We start from the raw sequence: 26093 nt of genomic DNA, 5'->3' as shown, positions 1-26093 counted from the left end.
GTTAGATTGTCGTTTCTTCTTCTATATCCTTACAGCTTCTACAATAGTCATTGGGTGATATCCCTAATTTGCTGGCAGATTTTCCTATTAGGCAATGCCCAGATAGAACGGCTACTATGATTCTTACATCTTTCCTACTTAATTTAAGGAGTCTTAGTGCGAGCCATCTTCCATTCGGGCCACGTTTGTCTACCGGTAGAGCAGGGGTTTAACTGTTTCCAATTGGCATTTGCTATAGTAATAATGTTCACTTTGTTCTGACTTATTTGGAGCATGGAGCTTACTCTAGCTAACTCATCTGGCTTACAGTCTTTTTAGCTAATAGGAAATCTAAAGAAATGAAATCCAATAGAATAGAATGTGCTAATTTATAAAGCATTTTTCTATTTTGAAGCCAATATCTTCTGGAATGTTCTTTCCAAAATGTGTTAAAAATCATAACATTTACTTTAAAACTGCAACAAACAAAAAACAACAAACACAACTTCATTCATATGGCTGCATCGCCTAGCCATGCACTATCCCATACAATCGGTCCAATTTTCCAACACATTTTCGATTATATGCGGCTGTATTTCAGCTATGACATCGCGTATGTTGGTCTTCAGTGCATCAATTGTTGCTGGTTTTTGGTCTTTGGTCTGGTGTTTGACGCACGGTTTTTGGTCGGTCACGCGTTGGTTTGTCTATAAGCAACCCAGTTTCTCTTTCTTTTTTCGCAAAGTAACGCACATACACTTCATTCGGTGCTTTTCTTCTTCCCATTGCCGTACGTAATTTTCGTACACATTCTGCAACATTACCATGATTTTCAAAGTAATGTCGCAATATTTCCCAGCGTTCTTTGAGCGTATACACAACCATTTTCGTTCAGCGGAAGAATAAAACTAATTTTCTTCTGTCAAATCTGATGACAGCTAAGTGTTACCATTCTTCAAATAATACCTAGTTCAAATCCATAACGACAGATGGCGGGCCCTATAAAATATTGAACACAAAAGAAACATTAAGTAAGTGGTTATTTCTTTATTTCACTAAGAGGGAATGAACAGGCAAGGCAAAGAATAGTGTTTTTGCTACTCTTTCACTTACAAGGTTCGAGGAAAGTTATCCCATATACTTCCTATTTAGGTAGGTAGGTAGGTTAGATAGCAAGAGTACCAGGAGTACACTAAAAGTTTTGATACATAATGTAGAAAAATTTAAAAATTTAAAGGAAGAAAAACGATCTACAGCCATCAAGTGATGTTGATGTACGGGCAGAGAGAAACGGGATCTATACTGGAGTACTTCCTCAGACTATCCCTGAAAGGTACACTAAGACACATTAAGCGTCTAACCGTCAAACCCCGACATTTGCAAATAAAGTGTTCAACAGTCTCTCTCTCTCTGCAATCCCCAATGGTTCTGCAATTGGAGTTGTACGTAAGTCCATATTCGATACGTTTAATATTTTCCTTACAGCAGTTCACCAGAAGAGAGCTGTCACATTATTAAAAAAAATGACGATAAGATCGTGATTGCAGCTTGACTATCGGAAATGTGATTTATGCCTCCCTTCCAAAAGCAATGCCTAAGCATTTTGTATGCCTGCAAGATCACGAAAACCACTGCTTGAAAGGTACTACTAATTTTCGGCAGCTTAAAAGATATTAAAATGTTAGCTGATATCGAGAAAACCTCCTCTAGAACTCCAGATTCCATCTTGGATCCGTGCTTACTCTCCTATCCTTCAAATCTAAATGGATGGATATATATGTACGAAGTGCAGAGAAGAAAGAAAAGTGGCCAACCTCCTTCAGCCTAATAGAGCTCTACGCGACAGTGGATTGAACTTGATGCTCAACGGCAAAAAGTGCAGTGGGGCATGTTTTACACGGCTAAGTGATGCCAATATATGCAGTCCTCTGCACTCTCTCTAATTTAGTGGTATTGCAGCCTTTAGGAGGAGCTACTCACCTACCTAGTTTGGCACCCATAGTATGTCAAAATTGGCAGAACTCTTAAGTTTTACATCCAGAGTACGATACGTGGCTTGCAACTCCATTTTTGCCGAACATCGATTTACGGGAGTAAAAACCTGCACTGACCTTCTTAACTCGATTTTCGATGTGCAGCTTCCAATGAAGCTTCGGGTCAAATTTTATACCAAGATACTTGACTTCCGATGATAGCATAAGAAATAGATTGTTTAATCTGGGAAATCTAAAAGGTGGTTGTGATCAATTAGTTGTATGATATGATGTCCAAAACTTAACCTTTTGCAAAATATTCGATATTAAAGTTAATTTTAAAAATATGTTTTTTTTTCTTATATGACCACTTTTTTCAAAAGTTACATCAGGGGTCCGATGTTTGGTCCCATTGTGGACCAAGTTTTTTTATTTTAAAAATGCTTTCAGTTTACGTTACTTCACATTATTAAATAAAATGTTTTTACGGAAGTTTTTCTACAAAAAATTCTCTGTCTCTTAAACTATCCAAATTAATCTTAATTATCTAAATAATAATGTACTCAAGTTGCTAAGTTACCTTGATAACCCAACATACTTTACCTTGACGACGGAGCAGCGCATGCCGGGTATTTGCGTGTACTATATTTGTATTGGTAAAAATGTATCACATTCGACCACATGAATGGCTATTGGCTATTGGTAATGCATCAGAAAATCTCGAACTTATTTAATCAAGGTACCAATATAAGTATATCCACTCAGCTACCTCCTCACTTTAATCTTTACCCTTCAACTGAGTGAAGGTATATTTTTTTCAGATATATTCAGGTACGTGTATTGTATGTTGATATGTAAATTGTACTTTGTGAATACCCATGTACGTATATATGTGCTATATTGAAATGTAGTGTGCTTACCACAACAGCAGCAACAAAATTTTAAATTCTATTGAGCACGTCGGCTTAACAAATGCCTTGCACGCTTTCACGCTTACCAGCATTATTTACTGCTCTGATTTCAATGTCTTTCTCGAAACGTGAATCTGCTTATATTTCTGTGCATACATTTTATTGTTTGTCCATTTATTTTGATGTTACTGTTGTTGTTTTGTTTATCTTTCTAAGCTTTTATTATTATTACTTTGTTTTAGCAATACGAGTACAAAACATCCCAAGTAGGTCAGTGAGATAAGTTTATTTTCCTTATTTTTTTGTTTGCTGGCGAAATTCCAAGATTTTTTTTTTTGTACACCAGATAAGTAAACTTTTTCGCACAACGTAGAAACTATGACAACAATTGACTGCAGTAAAGAAATCCTTTGAGCATAGTACCTGTTGATTTGGATGTGACATTTATGTTTGCAAGCTCTAGATTTGTATGTAAAACTCTTGATTTGTTTGGAGAACTCATTTTGTGTCCTACATGTCGTATGCGCAACAATGCAGCAGGGCGACATCACATTTGGATGCAAGAACAAAATACATATCTACTATGGTCGAATATTGTGCAATCAACTCGAAACCTACTTGGAAATGTCTATGTGTGCCAGAGTTATGAAATGTTCATGCAGCTTTGAAGAGATATGGCGCTGTATTGTTACTTATTATACATGGACGGACGTGCTGATAAAAAAATGTATATGCATGCCATATATACTCGTATGATTCGATGGATGGCCCACATAATCTGAAATCGAAATGGCCTAAAATACATAGTATTTGTTAAAAACATTAAGGTATCATTTATAAAAAGCTGCTCTTCTTGGTGTTCTGAGGCTAAGTGAAATGGGGCTTTGGAACATGTAAAAGCATGAATATTGATCATATTCTATCCACAAATTCGCAGAAAATCGAGTTACAGATGTCCATTGATGTAAAATCGATCCTTTTGTATGGCTGTCGGACCTGGTGTGGATAGGTTTGCTCGCAAATAAGTACCAAGTTTTTGTCAACAAATGTTTAAGACGTTTGTTTCCGTATCTGATGGCCCATAACAATCAACAACAGAGAGCTTTGCTAAGCAGTTACCCATCCAGACTGAAATAAAGCAAAGGAAATGGAGGTGGAGTGGCCGTACTCTTCGAAAGAATCCCACAGAAGCATGCAAGAAAGCACTCGATTGGAATCAGCAAGGCAGTAGAAAAAAAATGCACTTGGAAGAGGACTCTCGAAAAAGAACTTAAGGCTGCAAGAAATCTTTCAAAGAAGTTAAAATTATCTTGAAAGATCTTGACCGCTGGAAGCGTTTTTTAGAGGCCCTATGTCCCATTAGGGAGGACTGTGTGTGATTCTGTGTGACAAAATCCTTGAGACTATGTTTGTGTGCGTAACAAAAGGATAGGGTTTCCTTTAAGATGTGGTAGCTTTGCATCAACTCAGCGAGCGCTTGGCGCAAAACCACGAAATTTTACTCACCAGGTGTAGCTCAGAAGCATTCCAGATAGCTTCTAATGTGAATAAAGCCGCAGCTTCCGAATTTTGTGGGACTTTGTCAGGACATTATCCGATAGGTATCCACGTTATAGGTATCCATGAGACTGGATGATGCTTCAACTCTTTTCTGCAGCATCTGTCTCGAAGATGAGGTCGAATCATCTCAGCATCTTCTTCTCAGCTGCTGTGCTATCGCCGGACTGATATCCAAACATCTTCTATATTCGCCCAAATGAGTCATCGCATGGGCAAGCATCTCACTTAACCTAACCTAACATGCAGGATTTCGACACCTATGTACGCGATTTTGGCTATCAGCGGAAATGTAAATATCCTCTCCAGGTATCGCATCACATTGTGCTTGTGCCACGGCTCTTATTATTGGCATCAAAAACACTGCAGTTGTCGGGAAATCGAAAACTAAAAGAGACTCCCAGCTGTTCGACATATTCACCTACGTCTACCCTGCCCTCGAGTCTTGAGCCATCTGTGTACTCTTCACTCTTCCTTTGAGTGTGTGAATGCCGTGAACGTTGAAATGGAATTATGGGCGGGAGTGCATAGTTCATCAAAATATCAGCTTGTCTTTCACCGTTGCCGTAGCCCGTGTTTAGCCGCCTACTTTAGGCATTCAACCTTATTGCCGCACTGCGAGCGATATATCTGGTCTGCATATCTACCGGGAGGAGGTTTACTGTCCCATATAATGCTTTCGATGATGTGGTTGACATTGCATCAATTATGAGAACAGATGCGAGTCTTACCAAATCTTTTATACTATTGCTATAATACCATAGTAGAGAAATATTCTAACTCCCGGTGTGTAGAGCCAATGCATTGCTCTGGGTTCCAGCACCCATTTTTCTCAATTAGTCTTCCAATTTAGCTTTCCATCCAGCCCAAGACCTATATATTTAGCTCTTCCTGTTACTATAAGAGATTATCCCTAATGACACGTTACCCTTGCCAAATATCTTGACGCACTCTAAGGAATCAAAAATTACCCATCTTCATGGACTAACAAACAACCAAAAAAACGTAGAAAACAGCATAATTTTCATAGACTCATGAGTCATGTGGGAGTTACTGCTGCTCCATCGCTCATTCTCATAATTAAGATGTTAGAAGTAAAGGGGTCCGCCATATAACTTTACGGAATTAAAAATGCTATAAAAAAGAAACTACTCAATATTTTTCCAAACTGTTTTTTTTATTTTGAAGTGCAATCCTTCCGGTTAATGATGGAACACAACTTCATTCGGCTAGCCATGCACCATCCCATACGATCGGTCCAATTTTTCAACACATTTTCGATTGTATGCGGCTGTATTTCAGCTATGACATCGCGTATGTTGGCCTTCAGTGCATCAATTATTGCTGGTTTGTTGGCATAACACTGGTCTTTGACGGCACCCCAAAGATAATAATCCAACGGCGTTAAAATCAGCTCTGAGGCGGCCAAACGATATCAGAATTTCGGCTGATAATGCGATCTTCGAAGACAGTGTGCAAAACATTGATCGTAGCGCCACACATTCTGCAACATTACCATGATTTTCAAAGTAATGTCGCAATATTTCCCAGCGTTCTTTGAGCGTATACACAACCATTTTCGTTCAGCGGAAGAATAAAACTAATTTTTTGTCAAATCAGATGATAGCTAAGTGTTACCATTCTTCAAATAATACCTAGTTCAAATCCGTAACGATAGATGGCGGGCCGTGTAAATAGCGGTAAAAAATAACTTATGGACCCCCAACAGTTCAAACGCTCAATTACTGAAATTACATCAATGGTCAATTGGCTTCAATGCTAGCACAGATTTAATATTCTAGGCATACTTATATGCAAAAGTCTCTTAGGTAGAATCTTACACAAAGGGGATAAACGCATGCCAAAGTCTTGCCTGCGGAACGAATCGATCCACTCTCAGCACACACTCTCGACTGCAATGATATTTCCTTCAACACAAACTGTGCAATCTTTTCGGTGTATGGGATTGCAAAACAGTAAGTTGAATACAAAATTGTTCAGTAGTGATGCGAAGAGACTTAATATTACATAATGGCGAACTAAATGGCTGTTGGACTTGTCAAACGAATTTTCATCATAATTGAGCTTTTCCTAATTGAAAAATCAGGTATTAAAATATAAACATTAGTATATAAAAAGTATTTACTGACAATTACAAAACTTTCCCATTTACTATTAACATTATTTACTTTTCCTACAAGTAATTTAATTACACAGCATTAACTGTAATTTGAACTACACAGCAAATTAAATACTTCGAAAGACATTTGAAAACACTAGCACACGTACGCATATCCACATACTAGAAGAGTTAGAGAGCTCTGATGCGATGCTCCATAGACTTGTGTGGTTTCATTGTGCCAAGTCATTGCAGAAGCGAAAGTCTTCTTGTTTTTCACTTGAGACTGAACTTTGTAGACTAATACCTTGGATATATGAATGTATCTACTAAATCGCTTAGTTGCACAGGGTGAATCGGGTACAAGTATATTTAAAAAAAAATGAAGTAAAATTAACCAAATTCAAGACCTATGAATATACTTTACTAATCTTGAAATATAAACAGAAGTGACAAACAGAAATTCTCGCGTGGTTCGAACAAGTGCAGCCATAAAGCCGTTCGAGAAGAATTCGAAGAAACCTCCTTAGAAAGCAGAAAATCATGTGCAGGGAAATTAATGTATCGACCAGATACATGTCAAAACTAATTAGAGATGATCTCCACATGAAAGCCTTCCGTGGCTCAACTGGCCATTTTTTGCCAAGGCGATTGACGAAAATTAAACTCGACAGATATACGCAGCTTCTTCGGTGAAAATATTATTTTCACAGATGAGAAAATTTTCACTGTTAAAGAGGTTTTTAATAAGTAAAACGATAAAATCTATGCAAAATCTTCTAAACACGCAAAATATGTTATTTCAAGGATTCAGCATGGCCCTCATCCAGTCTCCGTAATGGTTTGATGGGGACGGCCTTGTAAAGGCGTTACATCTCTTCATTTCTGGGAAAAATGGGTTAAGACCGGGCCAAGAATGTACCAGGAGAAAGTCTTAGAAGGCGTGGTGAAGCAGTTGGGCAGTACTGGCTTCAATGAAGTACATAAGATCTTGATGCAAGATTCTGCTCCAGCCCATAAAGCAAAAACCACCCAGCAGTGGCTAAAAAACAATATTCCTGGATCTTAATCCATTGGACTACAGCTTGTGGTCAGAACTGTAGCACAGGGCCTGTCGAAGACCCCACAGAAATTTGTTAATATCCATGGAAACCGTACGTGCCGCAATAGCTGAATGCCCTAATCGTTTGAAGGCTTGTGTAAAAGCAAATGGTGACCATTTCGAATGAAAAGTAAAATTATTTGTTTAATATTTACATGTTTAAAAAAAACTAACTGCAAAGAAAAATTTGTTATATTGTAATTTCTATAACGAATTTAACTTGTAACAGAAGTTATGACAGGACTAAGTATAACGCAATAGAACTTAATTCACTCTTGCTAACCCAGTTTGTTAAGAACGTGTTGGTGATTTCTGGTCCCATCTCAAAGAGTTTTCGCATCAAAGATCTGGTCAATGACGTGGATTATCTCAACTGAATTATGTCTATATTTAATGGCATCACGCAAAAAGTTGAATGAGAGACTCTAACTAAATAGATGCAACATTGCACCATTTTGGCTGAAATCTCTGATCGTCGTCGTGGATTTCATCCCACATAAAGACGGTGGCTGCATAATCAAATCATCATTTCACGCAGTATATCCAATATACATATATTACTATTGCATTAAGTGCTTTACAACCTCAAAATGTTAGCTGCCATTAGGGCTGAAGATACAAATATTTTGTTCAGCATCAGATGAACCTGTCCACCTTTTTTGTAGCCTCTGAGAGTGACTTCGAAAAAGTACCTACTTCTGAGCTGGGTGCTCCCAAACTGGAGGAATTAAAATCTAAAAGTTATGGGGTTTTCTTCAATCGTTACTATATTTTAGACTCGTTGGCGAATAGTCTGAGAGTTTTGTATAAAATTGTCATCATTTTGCATCGCAGATTGGTATAACTAAATAATGGATAATGGATAAATTTAAAAAATTGGCGTAACTTCGCGTAACTCTAGATGAGGTGTGCGACAAAAAGTAGAAACAAGTTTTAAAAAACGAAGATTTATAAACAAAAATTAATATAATATAATAGTTTAATGGAAAGAAGATACTGGAATAAAGAGAATAGCTAGAAAAGAGCGCTTCGAAAAATAAGACTTTAAGCAAGAATCCAAATTAGTGCCAGCTTAACAGCGAATTCTGTGAAATTCTCGAGGAACAGAATTATTATTCGGCAAAATGCGCAAGCTTCTTTATTCACCTAAAATATGACTCGAAATGATATCTGCATTTTGGCAACCCTGTGTAAAGATATATCTTAATAACTGAAGTCTTTAACAGTCAATAGTAAAATTAGTTGGAAAAACACATATTTTTACAAGGCACCTGTATACGAGCCACCCTTTATAAGAAGCCACGCAAGTCAGTCGAAAATCCAATCACTACATGTGAAGACTCAGCACTCATCGCTGTTTTTCGCGTATGTATGTACACCACACTTTTCAAATAGTTTCCTGTAAACTCTTGTTTAAGCAATGATTACTTCAATAACTTCAGGTTTAAATAAGTCTGAAACTGAAACTGAAAACTCTGTGCGTTCATACACTCATGGACAGTAAAATAGCTGTGCGAGATTTTCAACTGTTTTGGTTTTTTTATTTGTTTGCATTAATTCTAAAATTCTGCAAATGTTGACCAAAATTTCTAACTTTTCAATCAGAACTTTTAGTATAGTTTTGATATGTAGGTGGTAGACATTTAGGAAGAAAATCCTTGACACTGCCAGGAATAAAAACTGTTGAAAATCACTCTATTATACTAAAATTGAGTAGGCTATTGCATACCAAAAATTATTTTAAACATTTTAATTGAAAAGTTCAAGGTTTATATGGTTTTGTTGCATAATGAATTAAATTTTTATGAAAAAAATCTCAAACACTAAATAAGCAAAAGCAAAATCTTTAAAACTGATCAATTTCTCACACTCCTGTTTCATTGTCCATGAGTATTTTTACTCTACTTCATACATATAAAAGGGACTAGTCTCCGTAGAGATGTATGCACATCAAGTACAAGTATATGATTTCGCCAGTGGCGTTTTTTTCACCTTTTAATTTTGTACATTCTTCCTTGCTTGAAGGTGATAAAATATTCATGAAACTCGAAAGAAACTTTCTAAGGTAACTTTGTAGGTAAACAAAGCCGAACTAAGAAGTAAGCACACGATGCTGAATTAATTTTCATGCACAGTATAAGTATGTACGAGTAAACAGCATCACACTTCAAGGTAGCACTCCTTTATGTACATATACGAGTATAAGAATATAAAAAACAAAGTGTCTAATATTTTCAATTTGTGTCGAAAAATCAAAAAGACCACTCAAGGAGCACATCGTTTTTCATTTCTTTACTCACACGCACGTACATACACTTTTTTCATTCAAACTGCATTCTCCTTTTTCTTCATTCTTTTGCCATTCAATAGTATTGCCAATGAGTTTTGTCATTCATAAATTCATATATACACTTTTACGAGTATATATACATGTAACCCCGTTATACAAGTGCGTTCACATCTCCACGTTAACTTGGTATGATGCAGCTGTCATGTGACTTTGAAAATTAATCAATCACTTGATGTGGTCCATTTGCGCTACTTTCCCACTGTTGACTAGTGAAAGGACTATTATAAATGAACCTAAATTTCCATTAAGAAAAAAAATGAATGACAGCAAATCGCCCATTCCTCTTCGTTGTTATATACTTTTGCCGTTATTTTGGGCTTAATGAGGAAAAAATGTAGGCATTCGTGTTTGTATATGCTAAGTTTCGGAGACTCATGAATTGGCTAAAACCGTAAGAATACCACAATAAAAATGTTATTAGATGTTTTCGCAGTACGTTAATCAAACGATACGTAAATTTTGTTACAAAGCCGCATAGTGGTATTTTGTTGAAACATTGAATTTCAAAAATTTCTTGCTCCGACAAGAAGCGTTAATATGTGCAGACGTTTTTTTTATGGTAGTTTTTTAGTTCTTCTTAAAACTGTCATATGAAATTAATAGGTGATAAATTAAGATGTATTGGTTTTTTAAATTGAAATAAAACAATGAAAGTTCAAATTGATTGGCCCATCTTTATTATTTTTGTATAGAACCATTCATGAGATTTGTTTTTTAAAGATAATCTCTTCCAAATGTTGGCCACAACTGCGCCGTAATTTGACTATCCGTAAATTCCAATTTTGAATGATTCACTAGAGAACTTAGGTCGGTAACTCGTGAATAACTTAGTAATATTGGCTTCCAATGCCAATACACAAAGTGTTTAGACTTTATATAAAAACAACAAATAAAAAAATTAGCACGTACACTTCTGTCAGGCCACGCTCCTCCTCTTATTTATGGTATGCATCTTGATGTTGTTCCACTTACATATCCAAACGTTGTGGATATCAAGGGCTTAAATTTTCAACATGAGAAAATTGTTTATCATGGCGCGATAGTGTTCGCCATTCACTGTTGCTTTGGCGCCAGCCTCATTTTTAAAGAAATATTGGCCGTAGATCCCTTCAGCCTAACGATTGTTTTCGATGTATGTAATGACTGTTCTTGAATAGCTATGGGCTGCTCCTCAGCTCAAATATGACAATTTTTCTTATTGACTTGGCCGAAAATGAGCCTCATCGCCAAGCACCATAAGTTGGTCTGAGCGCGCCATGAACACTTTTCATGAAGCAATGACTTTCGTAATTCAATTGTACGATTTGTTAACTTCGTTCAAGCGTAAATCTTTCCATGATGATTTTTCAATGGATACTGAAAAAATGATGTACTTAGTTTGACAATAGTCACGCGTGATCTGTCAAAAAAAAAAACTTTTGGAAAAAGTACGTCCAATCTAATCACCCTTTATACGTATATATCATCAAGAAATAAAACACTGCAAAACAAACAAAAAAGTAAAGTCGATATTTTTGTCCGCAGAAGTATTATATTGTCTTATAAAACTTTTTGTGAATTTATTAAAATATTATAACTTAACAAAAATTTATGAAATTTTGCATGCCCTTTAATGGCGTACAAATAAGTACATTTTTGGGCATTTTGTTTGTTTTCTTTTTGTTTAAATGCTATTATTTTTTATAAAAATGTTACTTTCTGATTTCAGATTTTTGAAACCTTGTACAAAAATTATGAAACTTCTACTGAATTTTACAAAAAATTAGGAATTGGACTGAATTAGCCTCATGGAAGTCCTACTCGGTCATCGGCATCCCCTGACAGCTGTTAAAGGGGAATTGCACAAATTATTTCTCAGGAAAGTACAGGAGGAATGGAGCTACATTTCTTCGTGTGCTATTTCGAAAGGCCTTTGGCGCCAATACGATATACAAAGGACTCAAAAAGTTCTTTGGACTCCTCGTCATTTAATTTCCAAACTCGTAGCTGTGTTTACCGGTCACTGGACGAATGGCACACACGCTGAAAAGCTAGGGTTAGCATTTAACCCCATTGCAAAAGCTGTGGATACCTTTCTGTTAAGAAGTGTGTTGAACACTTTCAATGTAAATGTCCGGGTTTGGCAGCTAGACATTTCAGGTCACTAGGTGCTCCTTTCTTCGACAGCCTGGGGCGGTACGCCAACCAAAATCCCATCAATCTTCTTCATTATATCAACAGCTGTAGATATCTTCCTATTGGAGGTCTCGTACTGAAATCAAAACGGCACAACTTTAGGAGATCCATTGTGGTACTTCAGCCATTTAACCTACCTACCGACCTAAGAAAATTTAAAATTTTACTTACATATAACTTACTTATAAAACCATCAATACTACAATTGATTGCCCGTATTTGTGGGAACGAAACACATTTAATATTCGTCAATATTCAATACAATTCTATATTCAATACGAAGAGGACGAAACTTTCTTGTGGTCTCTGGGATTCATATGAGAACTAACTACTCTAATTCTCCAATCTCTTTATCTATTTGTGAATTTAATGCTTGTAGTCATGCCGTCTTCCTTGCCTTTTCTGTTTCAAAAGTAGCTTTAATCTTTTGAATTCCGCTTTTTAGCTCTTAAAATCATGATTTGCAATTTATTTGAAGTAACTTCTTATCTATTTTATCTATTTGTAGTATGTAAGATTGTAAGTTCTTGGACTAAATAAATAAATAAATAAATAAATATATAAGAAAACTATAAAAAAGTTGACTGATGCCAAACCTGTAGAACTTGGGAACATCACCTCAGTAGAAATAATGCTTAGTAGTTAATTTGCTACTTCGTCTTACCTTTCGTCTTTTCACTTAGATTAACTTTGGTTCGAACTCAGCAGGCAGCTATAAAGGACCACTGCGTTATACTCAGTACTAACCCTATATGTCACTAAACCATATCTCTCTTCTGGAGAATTGAATCAGACATTCCTGTGTGAATCTGCTGTAGCAGAAAGATTCCTACAAACTAGCATTCTGGAACACGTTTTGAATTAGTCATTATCAACTTAAGGACCTCGATCGCGTTCTGGTTTTCTAAAAGGCGAGTTTTAACAGAGGCGAGTGTTAAGAGAGCGTGCTAAGCCATGCCTACCAACTTTTCCTTCATATCGACTGCATAGATTACACAACTCATATGCAACTCATAACCAAACGTACTTTCGGTTGTGTTTGGCGAATGTTAGCACAAACGGAGTATGTTTTTACAACTTCATTGTTAGATAGTTTTATATGGAATGTCTAGTTATATTGAAACCACAACAACACATTTTTTTATTGTTTGAGAAAGTCAGATTATGCAGATGTAAACACAGCATTGTTTGTTTTTCCAAGTAACAAGTTTGCAATATTGCATAGCAGGATAATATTCACACATATAAGAATTTTTCTTTCTACCTTTTCCCCATTCAGCGCGAAGCCAGCTCGTTGAACATTCTTCAATACTCAAGTACGTACATAACTGCATATATATATATATATATAAACATGTGCATATACCCACGCACACACTTGAGATGTGTGTTTATCTGTTGATGTTTATCCTTATTGGATTTGGGGTCGCCTCCAACAAATTTGAAGTGATGTTTAGAGACAAATTTTGGGCAATTTCCACAAATGCAATAATCTCAAATCTGGCAAACTGATAAATATGGCAGAATCCAATATTATGTAATATTTGTAATGGTATTTAGGTACGCATCACTATTACTTTATCAGCTACCCAAAAATGGAGTACAACCCATTGAGATATTTTTATGATGTTATATCACCCCATTTGTAATCTTAATGAAATTGAAATTGCATACATACATACATACGAGTATATCAATGAAACGGCAGATATTTACGATTTGATAGCAAAATAAGCAAACTCTTTTAAGGCACCTAATGACGCAGCTTTGAAGGTTAAATAGCTTTATCAATGTTAAGATTCCGAATGCTTCTGTAGCAAATGGCTGGACGTAGCTATTGTTGCGCTCAATCTCAAATATCGGCTGACTGATGGCGTCTCATAATTCAAACCAGAGATCCGAAATAACAGTTATCGCGTTTTTCAAAAATAAAAAAAAGTCTAGGACATAATATTGTTATAAATAAAACTTTTCGTTTTGCTTGAGGTCCTCAAGACTTCATCTATAAGAATCCTCCTCCTCCATCCTTTTTTTGTATTTTTTGGAAAAAAGTCTCTAACTAACGGTTAAAGAGTTACTTGTATTTTTTTTTTTTTGGCAAAAATAAAATAGCTTAAATTTCCATATTATTATTATTAAATGGATAGGGCATGGCACTCCTCACTACCCTCATTAGAAAGAGCAAGGATCCACCAATCTAATTATGAATTTCCTAGCCTTCTGAGTCCCCTATAGGAAAAAATAACGTTTTTCACGACCGTATTTGCTTATTGCTCCGAAATATCTTTAAAGAGAAATGTGTAACGCAATTGTTAACCCAGCAAGCATTTAACTAAAATCGCGCTTATTTAGTCCAAATTTTCACTATTCATGAATTTATCGTTTCATCGAAGGCTATAGGTCAAGTTCCATCATTTTAAAAACTACAAAAGTTCTATCGAACTTAACTTTTTGGTTTTTTTCCAGCGAAAAGTTGCCTGTTTTTTTACTTATGCCTTGAAGTATTAACATTTAGGCAGTGTTTCATGATTCAAAAAAGTTACAAAAAGTATATTTTCAACTTTTTGCGAAAATTGCAGCTTCTCCATTTCTGAAAAAATTAAAAAGTCTCGTTTGCGTGGGAGCGTTGGTGTTCTTTGGCCTTCGAGAAATAAACACGCTCAGGATCATATCCCTTCATCAATAGAATTTTTCTTTTTATAACTGCAGTATAATGGAACAGAATTTTTTCTGTTCCCGCAGTATTATGGCCGATTTCATGTTTTTTTTTTTTATATTTTCTAAAATAAATAGTTTGTTGTTCCCTTTGAGTAAACTGGGGTTTCCTTGTTTCATTTTATTCTTTTACCATTATCATTCCTTTTTAGTAATGGAAAGCCAACCCAATAAAATGCTTGGCTAATTAACAAAAATGCCTTCCACTTTAAAGCTTCAAGGTGGTAAATTGATATTAGGTTATTTTTACTAAACTTGGCGGGAGAGTGTGATCAGTAAACAATTCTTGAGTTGTGTTGAAAACAGGAATCACTGTTTGAGAATTGAATTTTAAATGTCGTCTCAAACACTCATTCCTCGCAGGTAATGATAATTTTAATTTATTTCTTTTCAATTCTTTTTCAAATTAGAAACGCGATTCATCATTCAGAAAGCAATTTATGTTTTGTTTGATGAATATTCAGTACAAAGCTAATCTTTCCATTTAAGAAGCCATTTGCTCGAATTTGAATAGGTAAATTCATCTTTCGATGAAGATGAAATCCGAAAAATTTTTGACAAAATTGATTCCTATAAAGCGCAGCTAACCGATTTTGACTCCGTTTGCTTTTGTTGTCCATCAGCACCTACAATGCAAGTTAGTGTTGAATAAGAATTCTCTGCGTTGAAGCTTTAAGTTTTAACGGACTTACGGTATAACCAATTTGATCAGAATGTAGAGACAATTGACCTTTTAAAATTTAATGACAATATTTTCTTAAAGAAACGAACTGCTTAAATGAAATACGATTGTTAAAAATTAGGATGATTTTTTTCGGAATGAGCAAACAAGTTATAATTACGTTCAGTTTGAGTTGCAAATTTCTGATGTCCAACTCATTGGCGAATTTCCTTTAACACACTGCACGAATTTCCTTTCCCTATAACGAGTTTTTCAAATTATCCCATATGTTTAGGCATCATCTAATAATCTGTCCATCTCTAAAAAACAAAAATTCAATGAATTCTGCAATATCTTTATTTATTTGGTATCAAAATATGGTCACAATGAACACTTTTATACTCATGTCAGGTTTGCAGTTTGAGTTTGAAAGGAATTTAACAAAACTGCAATTTCTCTTTAATAAAAAAAAGAAAAACTCAATGCTGAAAACAGTAAAAATGAAAGAACTGTAGAATTGACAGTAGAAATTGAAAATAAATACTTGACTAAAATTCCTTAAAAATCTGCATTTAGTTTATTTCTATCCCGGAAATCTAACTACAGCTACTTTCTGTCCAGCGTGTTGAGTCAAAATGACGCAGTACAAATAATAATAAATATTTTCGAATTCTAGAAGTCACGATGAATCAAGTACAAAATCTTATTAAATTCGACCAAAGAATTTTATTTTATTTTCAAATATTTAATTGCAGTACCAAAATTATATTTCGTTTTATTATATACTCTTAACCATAATATTGGCAAATATATTTCTGACTATATGACTTTTTTCTAATACTTCATTTAGATCAACTTGAGACCAAATTAGGAAACCTTCAATACTCTTTAAAACAAAATTGTGAGGTTCATAGCAAAAACGCGAAGTTGTCCAATAATCTACAGCTCTTCCGTTTTGCTAAGTGCAATATCGCATTTTTGTCTTTTTTGTTCAATTTTGAGTCTCAGTGTACTTTTATACATTCTCTCCGCCCTCACTAGTTCGAGTCTCGGTAAAAGACCAAAATGAAGAAAACGTTTTTTTCTAATAGCGGTTGCCCCTCGGCAGGCAATGGCAAACCTCCGAGTGTATTTTTGCTATGAAAAAGCTCCTCATAAAAAAGATCTGCCTTCCGGGGTCGGCTTGAACATATTTGTGGAACACCATCAAGACGCACGCCACAAATAAGAGGAGGAGCCCGGCCAAACACCCAAATCTATATATATATGTATATACATATAAGTGATGCTCTATCATCGTTTTTCGAAAAATATCACTTTTTTCCTTTTTTTTTTTTGTTTTGTCGGAACAACTAGCAAGTGCAGCACTCGGACACAATTAAATCCATTGTACTGCACTCGGGTTCCCTTTTTAATTTTCTTTAAACCTACTCGACCTCGGAAGAAGTCTGAGTAGATCTTGTGGTGCTAAGGAGTCAAGGTGATCATTTTTGGCACATCAGTGCCAAAGACCTGATGCCTGATTCAAGCGAAGGCAGGACAGACGCACAGAAAGTGGTCCGCCTTCTCCTCCTCATCTCCACATCCTGGGCAAAGGGACTGTCTGAGATGTCCAACTTTTCCAAGTGATTTGCACAAAGAAAGTGGCCTGTCATCAATCCAAGCAGCCTTCTACAGTCCCCTCCGGTCGGACATGACAGGTAACATCAGTTTTGTCCATCTGCAGCCTCTCTGAGCCTGCCAGGATCGCTTGTGGATTAGAGTAACCCGTTTGCTAACCGTGGCTTTGATGGCTGCGGGCCAAAAAAGTTGGCTTCAGAGCTCAGTCTGGCTAAAGAATCAGAGATCTCGTTTCCCGCGATACCCACGTGTCCCGGGACCCACGTTAGCATCAGGTTATTATGTCTACCGACATATTTCAGCCTGGACTTACAGGACTCGACCACCCTTGAAGTGGTTGGAGGGCTATCTAAGGCCATAAGCGCAGCTTGGCTGTCGCTGCAGACACATGTAGATCTGCCTCTGCATCTGTTTTCCACAACAAGGTTCATCGCTTCTTGAACAGCATACCATTCCGCTTGAAACACAGATGCATGCATTCCAAGAGCAAAGTGCAGTTTTGCCCCGCTGGACTCCACGTTGACCCCAGAGCCGTGCTCGGTCCTGCAGCCATCCGTGAAAACGCGAAAACCGTGTTTGCCGGGCTCCTTTTCTGAGTTTGGCCACACTTGAGCCTCTGGCACCACCACACAAAAATCTCTTGTCAAGCACGACTCTGGAAGGCATGGAGTCAAGGGGCATTGGATCGAAGTCCATGCCTACTCCGTTGTCCAGTGCCGTACAGGGGGCGTGTTTCAGCCTGCAGATGTCCTTCAAGGCGTCGCCTTGGATGAAAACATCAAGTGGGGGTAGACTGAAGTAAAATAATACAATACTTTATAAGATTATATAATAAATTTCATCTAAAAAAAAGTTATTTACAAACATTTCGCAAGTTGATTCATTTTAATCGAATACCAGTTAACTCCTCATCAAATTAGAAAAATTATATTTTAGCATTTATGAACTGCTACAATTACTTTATTCTCCTATCGGTTATCTTTTGCACAGTAGTGCAATTTAATAGGAGAGCAACAAAAACCCTGGGTATATAACTAGGCCCTGCTTCCCTTTGTTGTATGTGTGGCCGAGCTCCTCTTCCTATTTTTGAAGGGCATCTTGTTGTTGCTCCCCAAATGGAGAGCGCACAATGGTGCGCTTTTTCGTGACAGAAATACACTCGGCGGAGTCCATTGCCTGCCGAGAGGCGATCGCTATTTGAAAAAACTTTTCCACTTATTTGGTGTCCCGGAGTTTCAAACGCGGGCACTACCGAATGCTAGACGTGCACCTACCAATTCGCCGACGACAGCCGATTAGCGGCGGCTGTCTAGATTATCTATCGCATTACAATTATAAGAACCTGCAGTTGGCCAAATTTTTCAGTGATAAAATTTTTCATTGATTTTTTAATTAAACATAGTAATTTGCAATGGTAATGTATTTTGTTTAAAATGGTTTCTATTTTTATATTATGAGTACATTAGAGTAAAAAGCTTTGAACGCTAAATCACATTTTTTATTAATATTTTTATTTTACTCCAATCACTTCATAATTTACGCTATGCATGCTGTCAAATAGCAGTCCCCTGGTATTCCTATAAATCCTTCGTCTTCAAAATCTACTTTGCTTTCTTTTCCCTCTACTTGTTGGTGGTTTATTTCATCCCTTTCCATATTTGCAATTTTAATCGTGCCATATATGGAAATGAATTCGGTTTTTATGCTAAATTATAATGCCGAATGTACGTATGGGTTATTTTTCATGTCATCCTACCAGCACTGATCTAACCTCTGTCGCCTTTGGGGTGGAAAGGCGAGCAAATCGTTTTGTTCTACAAAACGCCAATGGAATGATTGTGTACGCTGGCGTGAATGAAGGCGAGCATGTGAAATAATTTCGCATTATTACCAGCAATTTATATGCAAACGAAAACTATAAAAGAAAATTGTTTGACTAGGTTTGTGTACGTATGCATATTGGCAGTATTTGTGTATGTGTGCATGTGTGCAGAGAAGAATTTGTCACAATCAAATTGTGGTAACATTTAGATGTGATAAAGTGACTATTAGTTTGTACTTTTCACATTCCTTGATTGCGGTGGAAGATTTGGTGTGTGCATGTGTGCTTGAGATGATGTGGGTAAAAACTCATATTGTATGAAAGGCGTTAGAAAAAGAAGAATAATGTAATTGAATTGAAAATATGAATATTATGTATGTGTGTATGTAGCATGCTTCTATTCGTTAAAATGTATGTAAGTACTTATAAAAATGTTTATGGTATTCGAAACTGGCAACGAAATTTTCGTTTACATACTACAGATACGGGAGTTACTAACTAATTGATCCACGCCTACAACAAGGCAAGGTTGAAATTTTGATTTTTTCTACATCTTTTTCAGTTTTATATTAGAAAGTTCCAGAAAGTTGCAATTCAAATTCATTAATCTATTTCAAATTCAGGAAGTTGCAACCTAAATTCAGAATTTCCACTTTAAATTCAGAATTTGCCGTTTCCAATTTAGAAAAATTCAATTCAAATTCGGAAATTTCCAATTTAAGGCAACAGGCTGCAAATAAAACAACTCAGTGGTTAGTGCGCCAAGTGAAGCATATTCCACCAACAAAGCTTCAAAGTTAACTAAAATCGCCAAAAAGGATTTAGATAAGACTTGTCATCCAGAAACTGTTCTAAGAATACTGAGGAAAGCAAATTTAAATGCTAGAATAGCCCGTAATTAACATTTCGCAAATGCAAGGAATTGAAGTAAGATATTGCAATTTGGACCAGATGGCAGACCTTTTGTGTGGCGCGAGGCCAATGCGAAGCTCAACCCCGGAATTTGTGATCTACTATGATTGGGCATGTAAACCATCAAATGGAGTTGGAAATTTTACCTACATCGAAGAAACAATGAAGAAATATATTTTTTAAAACTTCTGTAAGAATATTTGGATCAAAGCTCTATTAAATTACAAATTGAACATGACTTTCGCTTTTATCAAGATAACGACGCTAAGCACAAGTCACTTATAACACAAACATTGTTAATATTATGTATAAATGTTCCCACATTGTTGGAACTCCTACACAATCACGAGTATTAAGCAACATCGAAAACAAATCTGATCTTAAAAAGGCGATAGTTAGTCTAAAATACACAGAAAAATTGGTTGACTCCATGCCACGTAGACCCCAAGCTGTAACTGATAATAAAAGATACCCACAAAGTACTGAATACTTAAAAAAAATGTTAATAATAAAAAAATAGTTCCTCTTTTTAACCTTGCCATTTAAGCTGTATTTGTATTACAATATATTGAGTGGCTCTATTTTACATAAAATTATAAAAACGAGCATTATACCACAGCTCTAAGAAAAAAATATCAAACTTCACTAGCTTTTAGAAATCTATGTTTAATTATAATATAATCAATATTTACTTATAATTTTTTGGAACAAGCCTTACTTGAGGATATTTTGGTATTTTATTTTATTTAATTTTTTATATGTATTTTTTAATAAAAAACATCCCAAGTTAGTGATAAATTTTAAAAACATACATAATGCATATATGTATATATAATTTTTTTTTTTTTCAAACTTATAAAACTTCTATTACTTTTAAAATTCCTTATAATTTATTTCTTAGTGCTGTCTTTTCATTTTTTAAATTATATATCTTAATTTTTTTGGTTCTTGCAACTTTTTTAACAGTTTTCCGGAAATGTGGTTCATTTGGGAAAAAATTCTCAACTCATATGCAAAAAAAAATTAAAAAACCACAGGATTATTTATCAACTTTGAGCTTTCACTTTATAGTACCAAAATTGAATGGCCTATAAAATTAATTAAAAATTTTGAACTAGTTTTTTAAAAGTTTTATGAATTTTGTACAAAGCTTGGAACTTTGATTTATAAATATTTTATTGTACAACGAAGTAAACTTTTATAAGTATTAGGTTGACGAATAAGTTCATGGCGTTCTTATATTTTATTTTATTTTTCAAAGGCAAAAAGTAACTATTCAAAGACTATGGTAATTGCTTCTTTGACTCATTTAATTTTCTTTAGTTTTGAGGGTTAGAAATGAAATACCCAAAAGGCGAAAATCAACATTTTCGCCATCTGCTCTTCTTTGCTTTTCACCGAGGTCAAAAAGCCGCCGAAGCAGCCCGGGACATTAGCGATGTCTATGGAGAAGGTGTCATAAGAGAGTCTACAGCACGGAAATGGTTTACAAAATTCAAAAATGGGGAGATTGGCGACAAGCCGTCAAAGCCGCACTCCAAGAGCTCGAATTGGAGGTCCTTCAGCAGCCGCCGTATTTTCCGGACCTTGAATGATTACTGTATAGACCTCTATGTGTGTGTGCGTGCACTCATGAGAGTGGATGACGTTTCATGGAGGTCAGCAAGAGTTGTTAGTTACCTGAGTGAGGGGAATAGGTTATATTAATTCCGGTTGTGAGCTCATTGACTGCGAGCATAAAAATATTTGTGAACCATTAAACTAATAATTAAATATATTAGATATACGTATTTGTGTGACTCGTACAGATAATATAACAGGTGAGTTATTACAGTGGCGACGAAGATGGGATCGAAACGATCGGATATATATCCATATATATCCATTTTCTTTTGTGGATCCATATATATCCATTTTCTTTTGTGGATTTTGTTCAGACGAATACGTACTTGCTGAAGTTGCAGTATTGGTAACGAGAAAATGTTTCATAACAGATATTTCGCTTAAACTGAGACACATTAAATTGTGCTATTGATAAATAGATACGATAACCGAAAGTAACAAATCGGAGGTAGAGTAAATAAACGTAATTTGCCACATTCAATTGTGCATATCAGAAATAATCAAAGGCGATCTAATATAATTACCTGATTTCAGACTGCAAGTGACGAATTAAATTTTATCTAGAGCAGACACGAAAGATGACGAATTGAATTTTGTCAGTGGTGCGGGTGTTAAAGACACTGCAGTGGTTACAAACGAACCGAGTGGGAGGCAACCCATGGGTAACAAATTTGCGCATTTAATTGGGCGTATAAAAGTGTAACTTAATTAGAATGAATCAGTACATTTAATTATACAAAATGACAGAAATCCGCCCGTTTCTGTGCGATAATATTGATAGAGCGCTGGTACGATCAGAATGGGAAAAGTGGCATAGGTCCTTCTCTTTATATCTTCCGATGGGAAGACAAATGTTTTCAAAGTACTGGTAGACAAGCTGGATGAATATTTTTCACCAAAGCGTAACTCGAATTTTGAGAGTCACCTGTTCCGTAATCTGTCCCCTAGCGAGGGCGAGAATTTTAATAAATACTTGCTGCGGCTTAGAAATCAAGTGTCTAAGTGCGAGTTTGGGAAAACTGCGTCGGAAATTATCGAAATTTGCATGAAAGACAAAATTATTGACTCTTGGGCCCCTGTTGACCTTAAAAGGAAACTGCTCGAAAAGGAATAAAGTCTGAATGAAATAATCGAGTCCTGTCAAATCTACGAGCAAATCAGTAAGCAATCGGGGTCAATGTACACAAAACCAAGCGAAGAAAAAGTCAACAGAATTTCAGCCAAAACATCCGGAGGGAGACATGAGTTGGACGAGTGTATGAGATGCGGTCAAAAAGGTCACGGGAATAAGGACTTAAAATGTCCAGCGAGATTCCTAAAATGCAACAAATGTGGTCTGGTGGGACATTTCGCAAGAAACTGTAAGACCAAAAAGCGAAAACACAACAGCAGTGGACATAGTTCACCCAAAAAGCGGTCATCAGGGTCGTTTAGGGTGCGTAATGTAGAGGAAGCAAGCAAACCGGAAGAAGAAGTTCGAGAGCTGAATTGCTTCAAGATTACAAATGACGCGTCTGATGATGAAAACCTAAGATGTGGCATACCAATGATTATTGACTCGGGTACGCGATTCAACTTGGTTAGTGAAAATGATTTTAAATCGTTAAAGAACAATGCAGCAGTTCTATGGAATGAACGAAAAGACTCGTCCACTCATTTCAAAGCTTATGCGTCCACCAAACACTTAGTGTCCTACGGGTATTCGAAGCACCAATAGGAATACGTAATGTAGAAAGAATTGCTACCTTCTATGTGATCAAAAATGGATGTCAGTCACTATTAGGGCGCGACACGGCAACGAAGCTAGAAGTGCTGAGACTGGGAATAAACGTAAACCGGGTGGATAGAGTAGAACCCTTCCCAAAGGTTCTTGAGGTGGAAATTAAATTATCAATAAATCCAGATGTTAAGCCGGTACAACAGGCAATGCGACGAGTCCCTGTGGCGTTGGAGAGAAGGTCGAAGATAAAATAGACCAAATGCTTGCACTCGATATAACCGGGCCGGTGTCGGATACAGATAATATAACAGGTGAGTTATTACAATTACCATATTTTCCGCTCCCTATCAAACCATATAAAGGGCGTTACCTTCGACAACAAAGAGAATTGTTACGACAAAAACAACTACGCAACGACAAAACCACTACTAATATGGTTCATAAATTACAAAAAATTTACTTCGAAGTAATGGTAATGGTGGTGGTAAGTCCATCGTCTCGATATTTAAAATGGGCGAAATCGGTAATTAAACCCTCTTATCTTAGATGCAACGGTCTCAAGAAAAAAAGAAAGTATTTTGTATATGAAGCAAAATTACTCATCTTAATTATGGAGTCAAAGAAAAAAAATATTATATGAAACAAGTAAAATTGAAAAATAATCTGTGCCATACCTTAATAAAACTCCCCTAAAATTTGTGCGAAAATACGTATTGTTCGCCACCTCATTTAGATCCGACATAAATATTATTGAGATCGGATAAGAACCACGTCCAATTTTCATATGAAAAAGCATGCGTCCGTTCGTCCATCTAATTTTATAAGCTATTACTCAAGTCCAAATTAAATTTTACTAAAATGTGAGCGGGTATACAAAGTTCGGTCCCTATTAAGCTTCGCTCTTCCGTGCCTGGTTTTATTTGCAATTCCCACACCTTTTTGAATTGCGACGATACGATACAGATAAGTTGAAGGATATTGAAAATGGCATTTAGTAGTCAGTAGAGTAATCCAAATTGAATGGTTCTAATGATTAAGTTTTCATTTGGGCACACACTAAATTGCATATTTATTTGTCACCCGTATTTCACGCAATACTGAATTTTTTTTCACAGATTTAACAGCAATAAAAGTTCATAAAAAATGGTGATAAGGTTAAAGAAACCTGCTCCTTCATTTATAGCCGAGCATCTGTGGCATTTAGAGTTTAAAAAATGGCGTGAAGATGACCCACGCAGTGTTCGACATCTAACAAGAATATGTGGAATAGTATTTTGCAGAACCAAGGAAAATTATTACAGAGTTGGTACAAAATTATTCGAGGGGCTTTGCACTAAATGTATTAAAGTGTTCAAAAAAAAAAGAAAAAAATTAATAAAATTTAAAAATTCACATTCTTTTATTTTAAGCTTTTCTTCTTTTTTAAACTAATCCGTATGTGTCCTAAATTTTTCTGCTCGAAATATAATTCGACTATAGTTTTAAATAATATTTGTATACATTTGCAATGGCAATCAATATAAATGTGTGTAGCGCATGCCATCAAGATGTATTAAAAGCTGACACAACAAAAAAAGAAAAAAAAACAAAAAAAAAAAGACAAAAAAGAAAAACCAATTTTAAACCTTAAAATAACGTCTTCTCTAAATTAAATTTCTTTCTAACTACTTACGTATTTACCACCGAAAAATAAAGTTTAAGACTTTAAATTTCTTTTTTATTATGGAAGAAAAATGTTTCAAAAAAGTGTGTACTCGTAAATACCGGCACATGTTATCGCATACAAACAAACTTTGGAAAAATCTTTTTCTACACGAAATCCTTGAAATCCTCAACGTCACTCATGCCCACACTTCACAGCAGACGAGACGGCAAACTATAAAATAAAAGATGTAAAGTATTTGCAATAAAATTCAAGAGATTTTCTCTTGCCAAACTAAAAGAGCGTCGCGTGGTGGGAGAGTGGGAGTACTATGTAGTCGTATATGAAAAAGTTAGAAAAATGGATGCACTCACCGAGATTTGATAGCAACACAAGCACAAGAATGTAGCAACTAACATGCATGACTTTTGTTTTGACTGCCATGTTTTGACTGCGTGCCGTCTTAATTTTTGTTATTCTCGTATTTGTTTTTACGTATTCTTATTGCCGCTTTCCTGTTTAGTATCAGATATGTTTTCCTGTTCAAACAACTGCTACAGATTTGAAGAGAGTCAGCTTGCCACTTTTTTACACACCGTTTAAATTTTTTATTTTTCCCATTTTTTACCTTAATTTTTAACGCTATTAGAGCATTCTTATGAGCATTAATTAATAATGCATAAATAATTTTTTTGAATACATTTTTTTACATCGAATGTTTTTTGATCTTTGCTATTATTTTTTTTCACTTGCTTAGCTTCGTTAACTAAATAAAAACTTATTTTCACATTAAAATATATTTTTACAATTTTTGTGTGGTTTTTTAAGGGTTTTACTGACGTGTGATCTTGTATCTAAAATTTAGTACTTTTATTCTATTTTGATTTGGTATTATTTACTAATTTTGCAGTTTTACTTTAGATTTTGGTTTTTATTCTTCGTCAGTTTCATTAATTTTTAGGAAGAAAAATTGTTTGGTATAACCTTCGCGTAAAAACTGTTTTTAAATGCACTGAAATACGTGTTTTTGATTTTATTTTATTTTGATTAAATTTTTCTTATTAATACTGAATATTTGACAAGTTTTGATACTTTGAGTTAACGGATTTTGGCACACACTTTTTCCATTAATATTTTTTAATGTTCTTGTTTTGCATTGAATAAGTTCCCTTTTATTAAATTATTTCCCCGAGTACAAAATACACAAGCACA

The 26093-nt window shown here is 35.5% G+C and overlaps 1 protein-coding gene across 1 annotated transcript in view; it reads right to left on the bottom strand.

Moving 5' to 3' along the window:
• The window catches only part of LOC129241687 (cell adhesion molecule Dscam2-like), a 309207-nt gene extending 283808 nt beyond the window's left edge, over positions 1-25399 (bottom strand). Inside the window, exon 1 of the mRNA XM_054878153.1 lies at positions 25256-25399. Within this exon, the coding sequence (XP_054734128.1) occupies positions 25256-25325 (70 nt within the window). The 5' untranslated portion in view covers positions 25326-25399. The remainder of the gene's footprint in view (positions 1-25255) is intronic.
• Positions 25400-26093: the final 694 nt, after the last annotated feature.

The sequence above is a fragment of the Anastrepha obliqua genome, chromosome 3 (genome assembly GCF_027943255.1).
Source record: "Anastrepha obliqua isolate idAnaObli1 chromosome 3, idAnaObli1_1.0, whole genome shotgun sequence".
NCBI classification, from domain to species: Eukaryota; Metazoa; Arthropoda; class Insecta; order Diptera; family Tephritidae; genus Anastrepha; species Anastrepha obliqua.
Note: the sequence above shows the minus strand (reverse complement) of the source record. Positions and strands in the feature narration are given on the sequence as shown.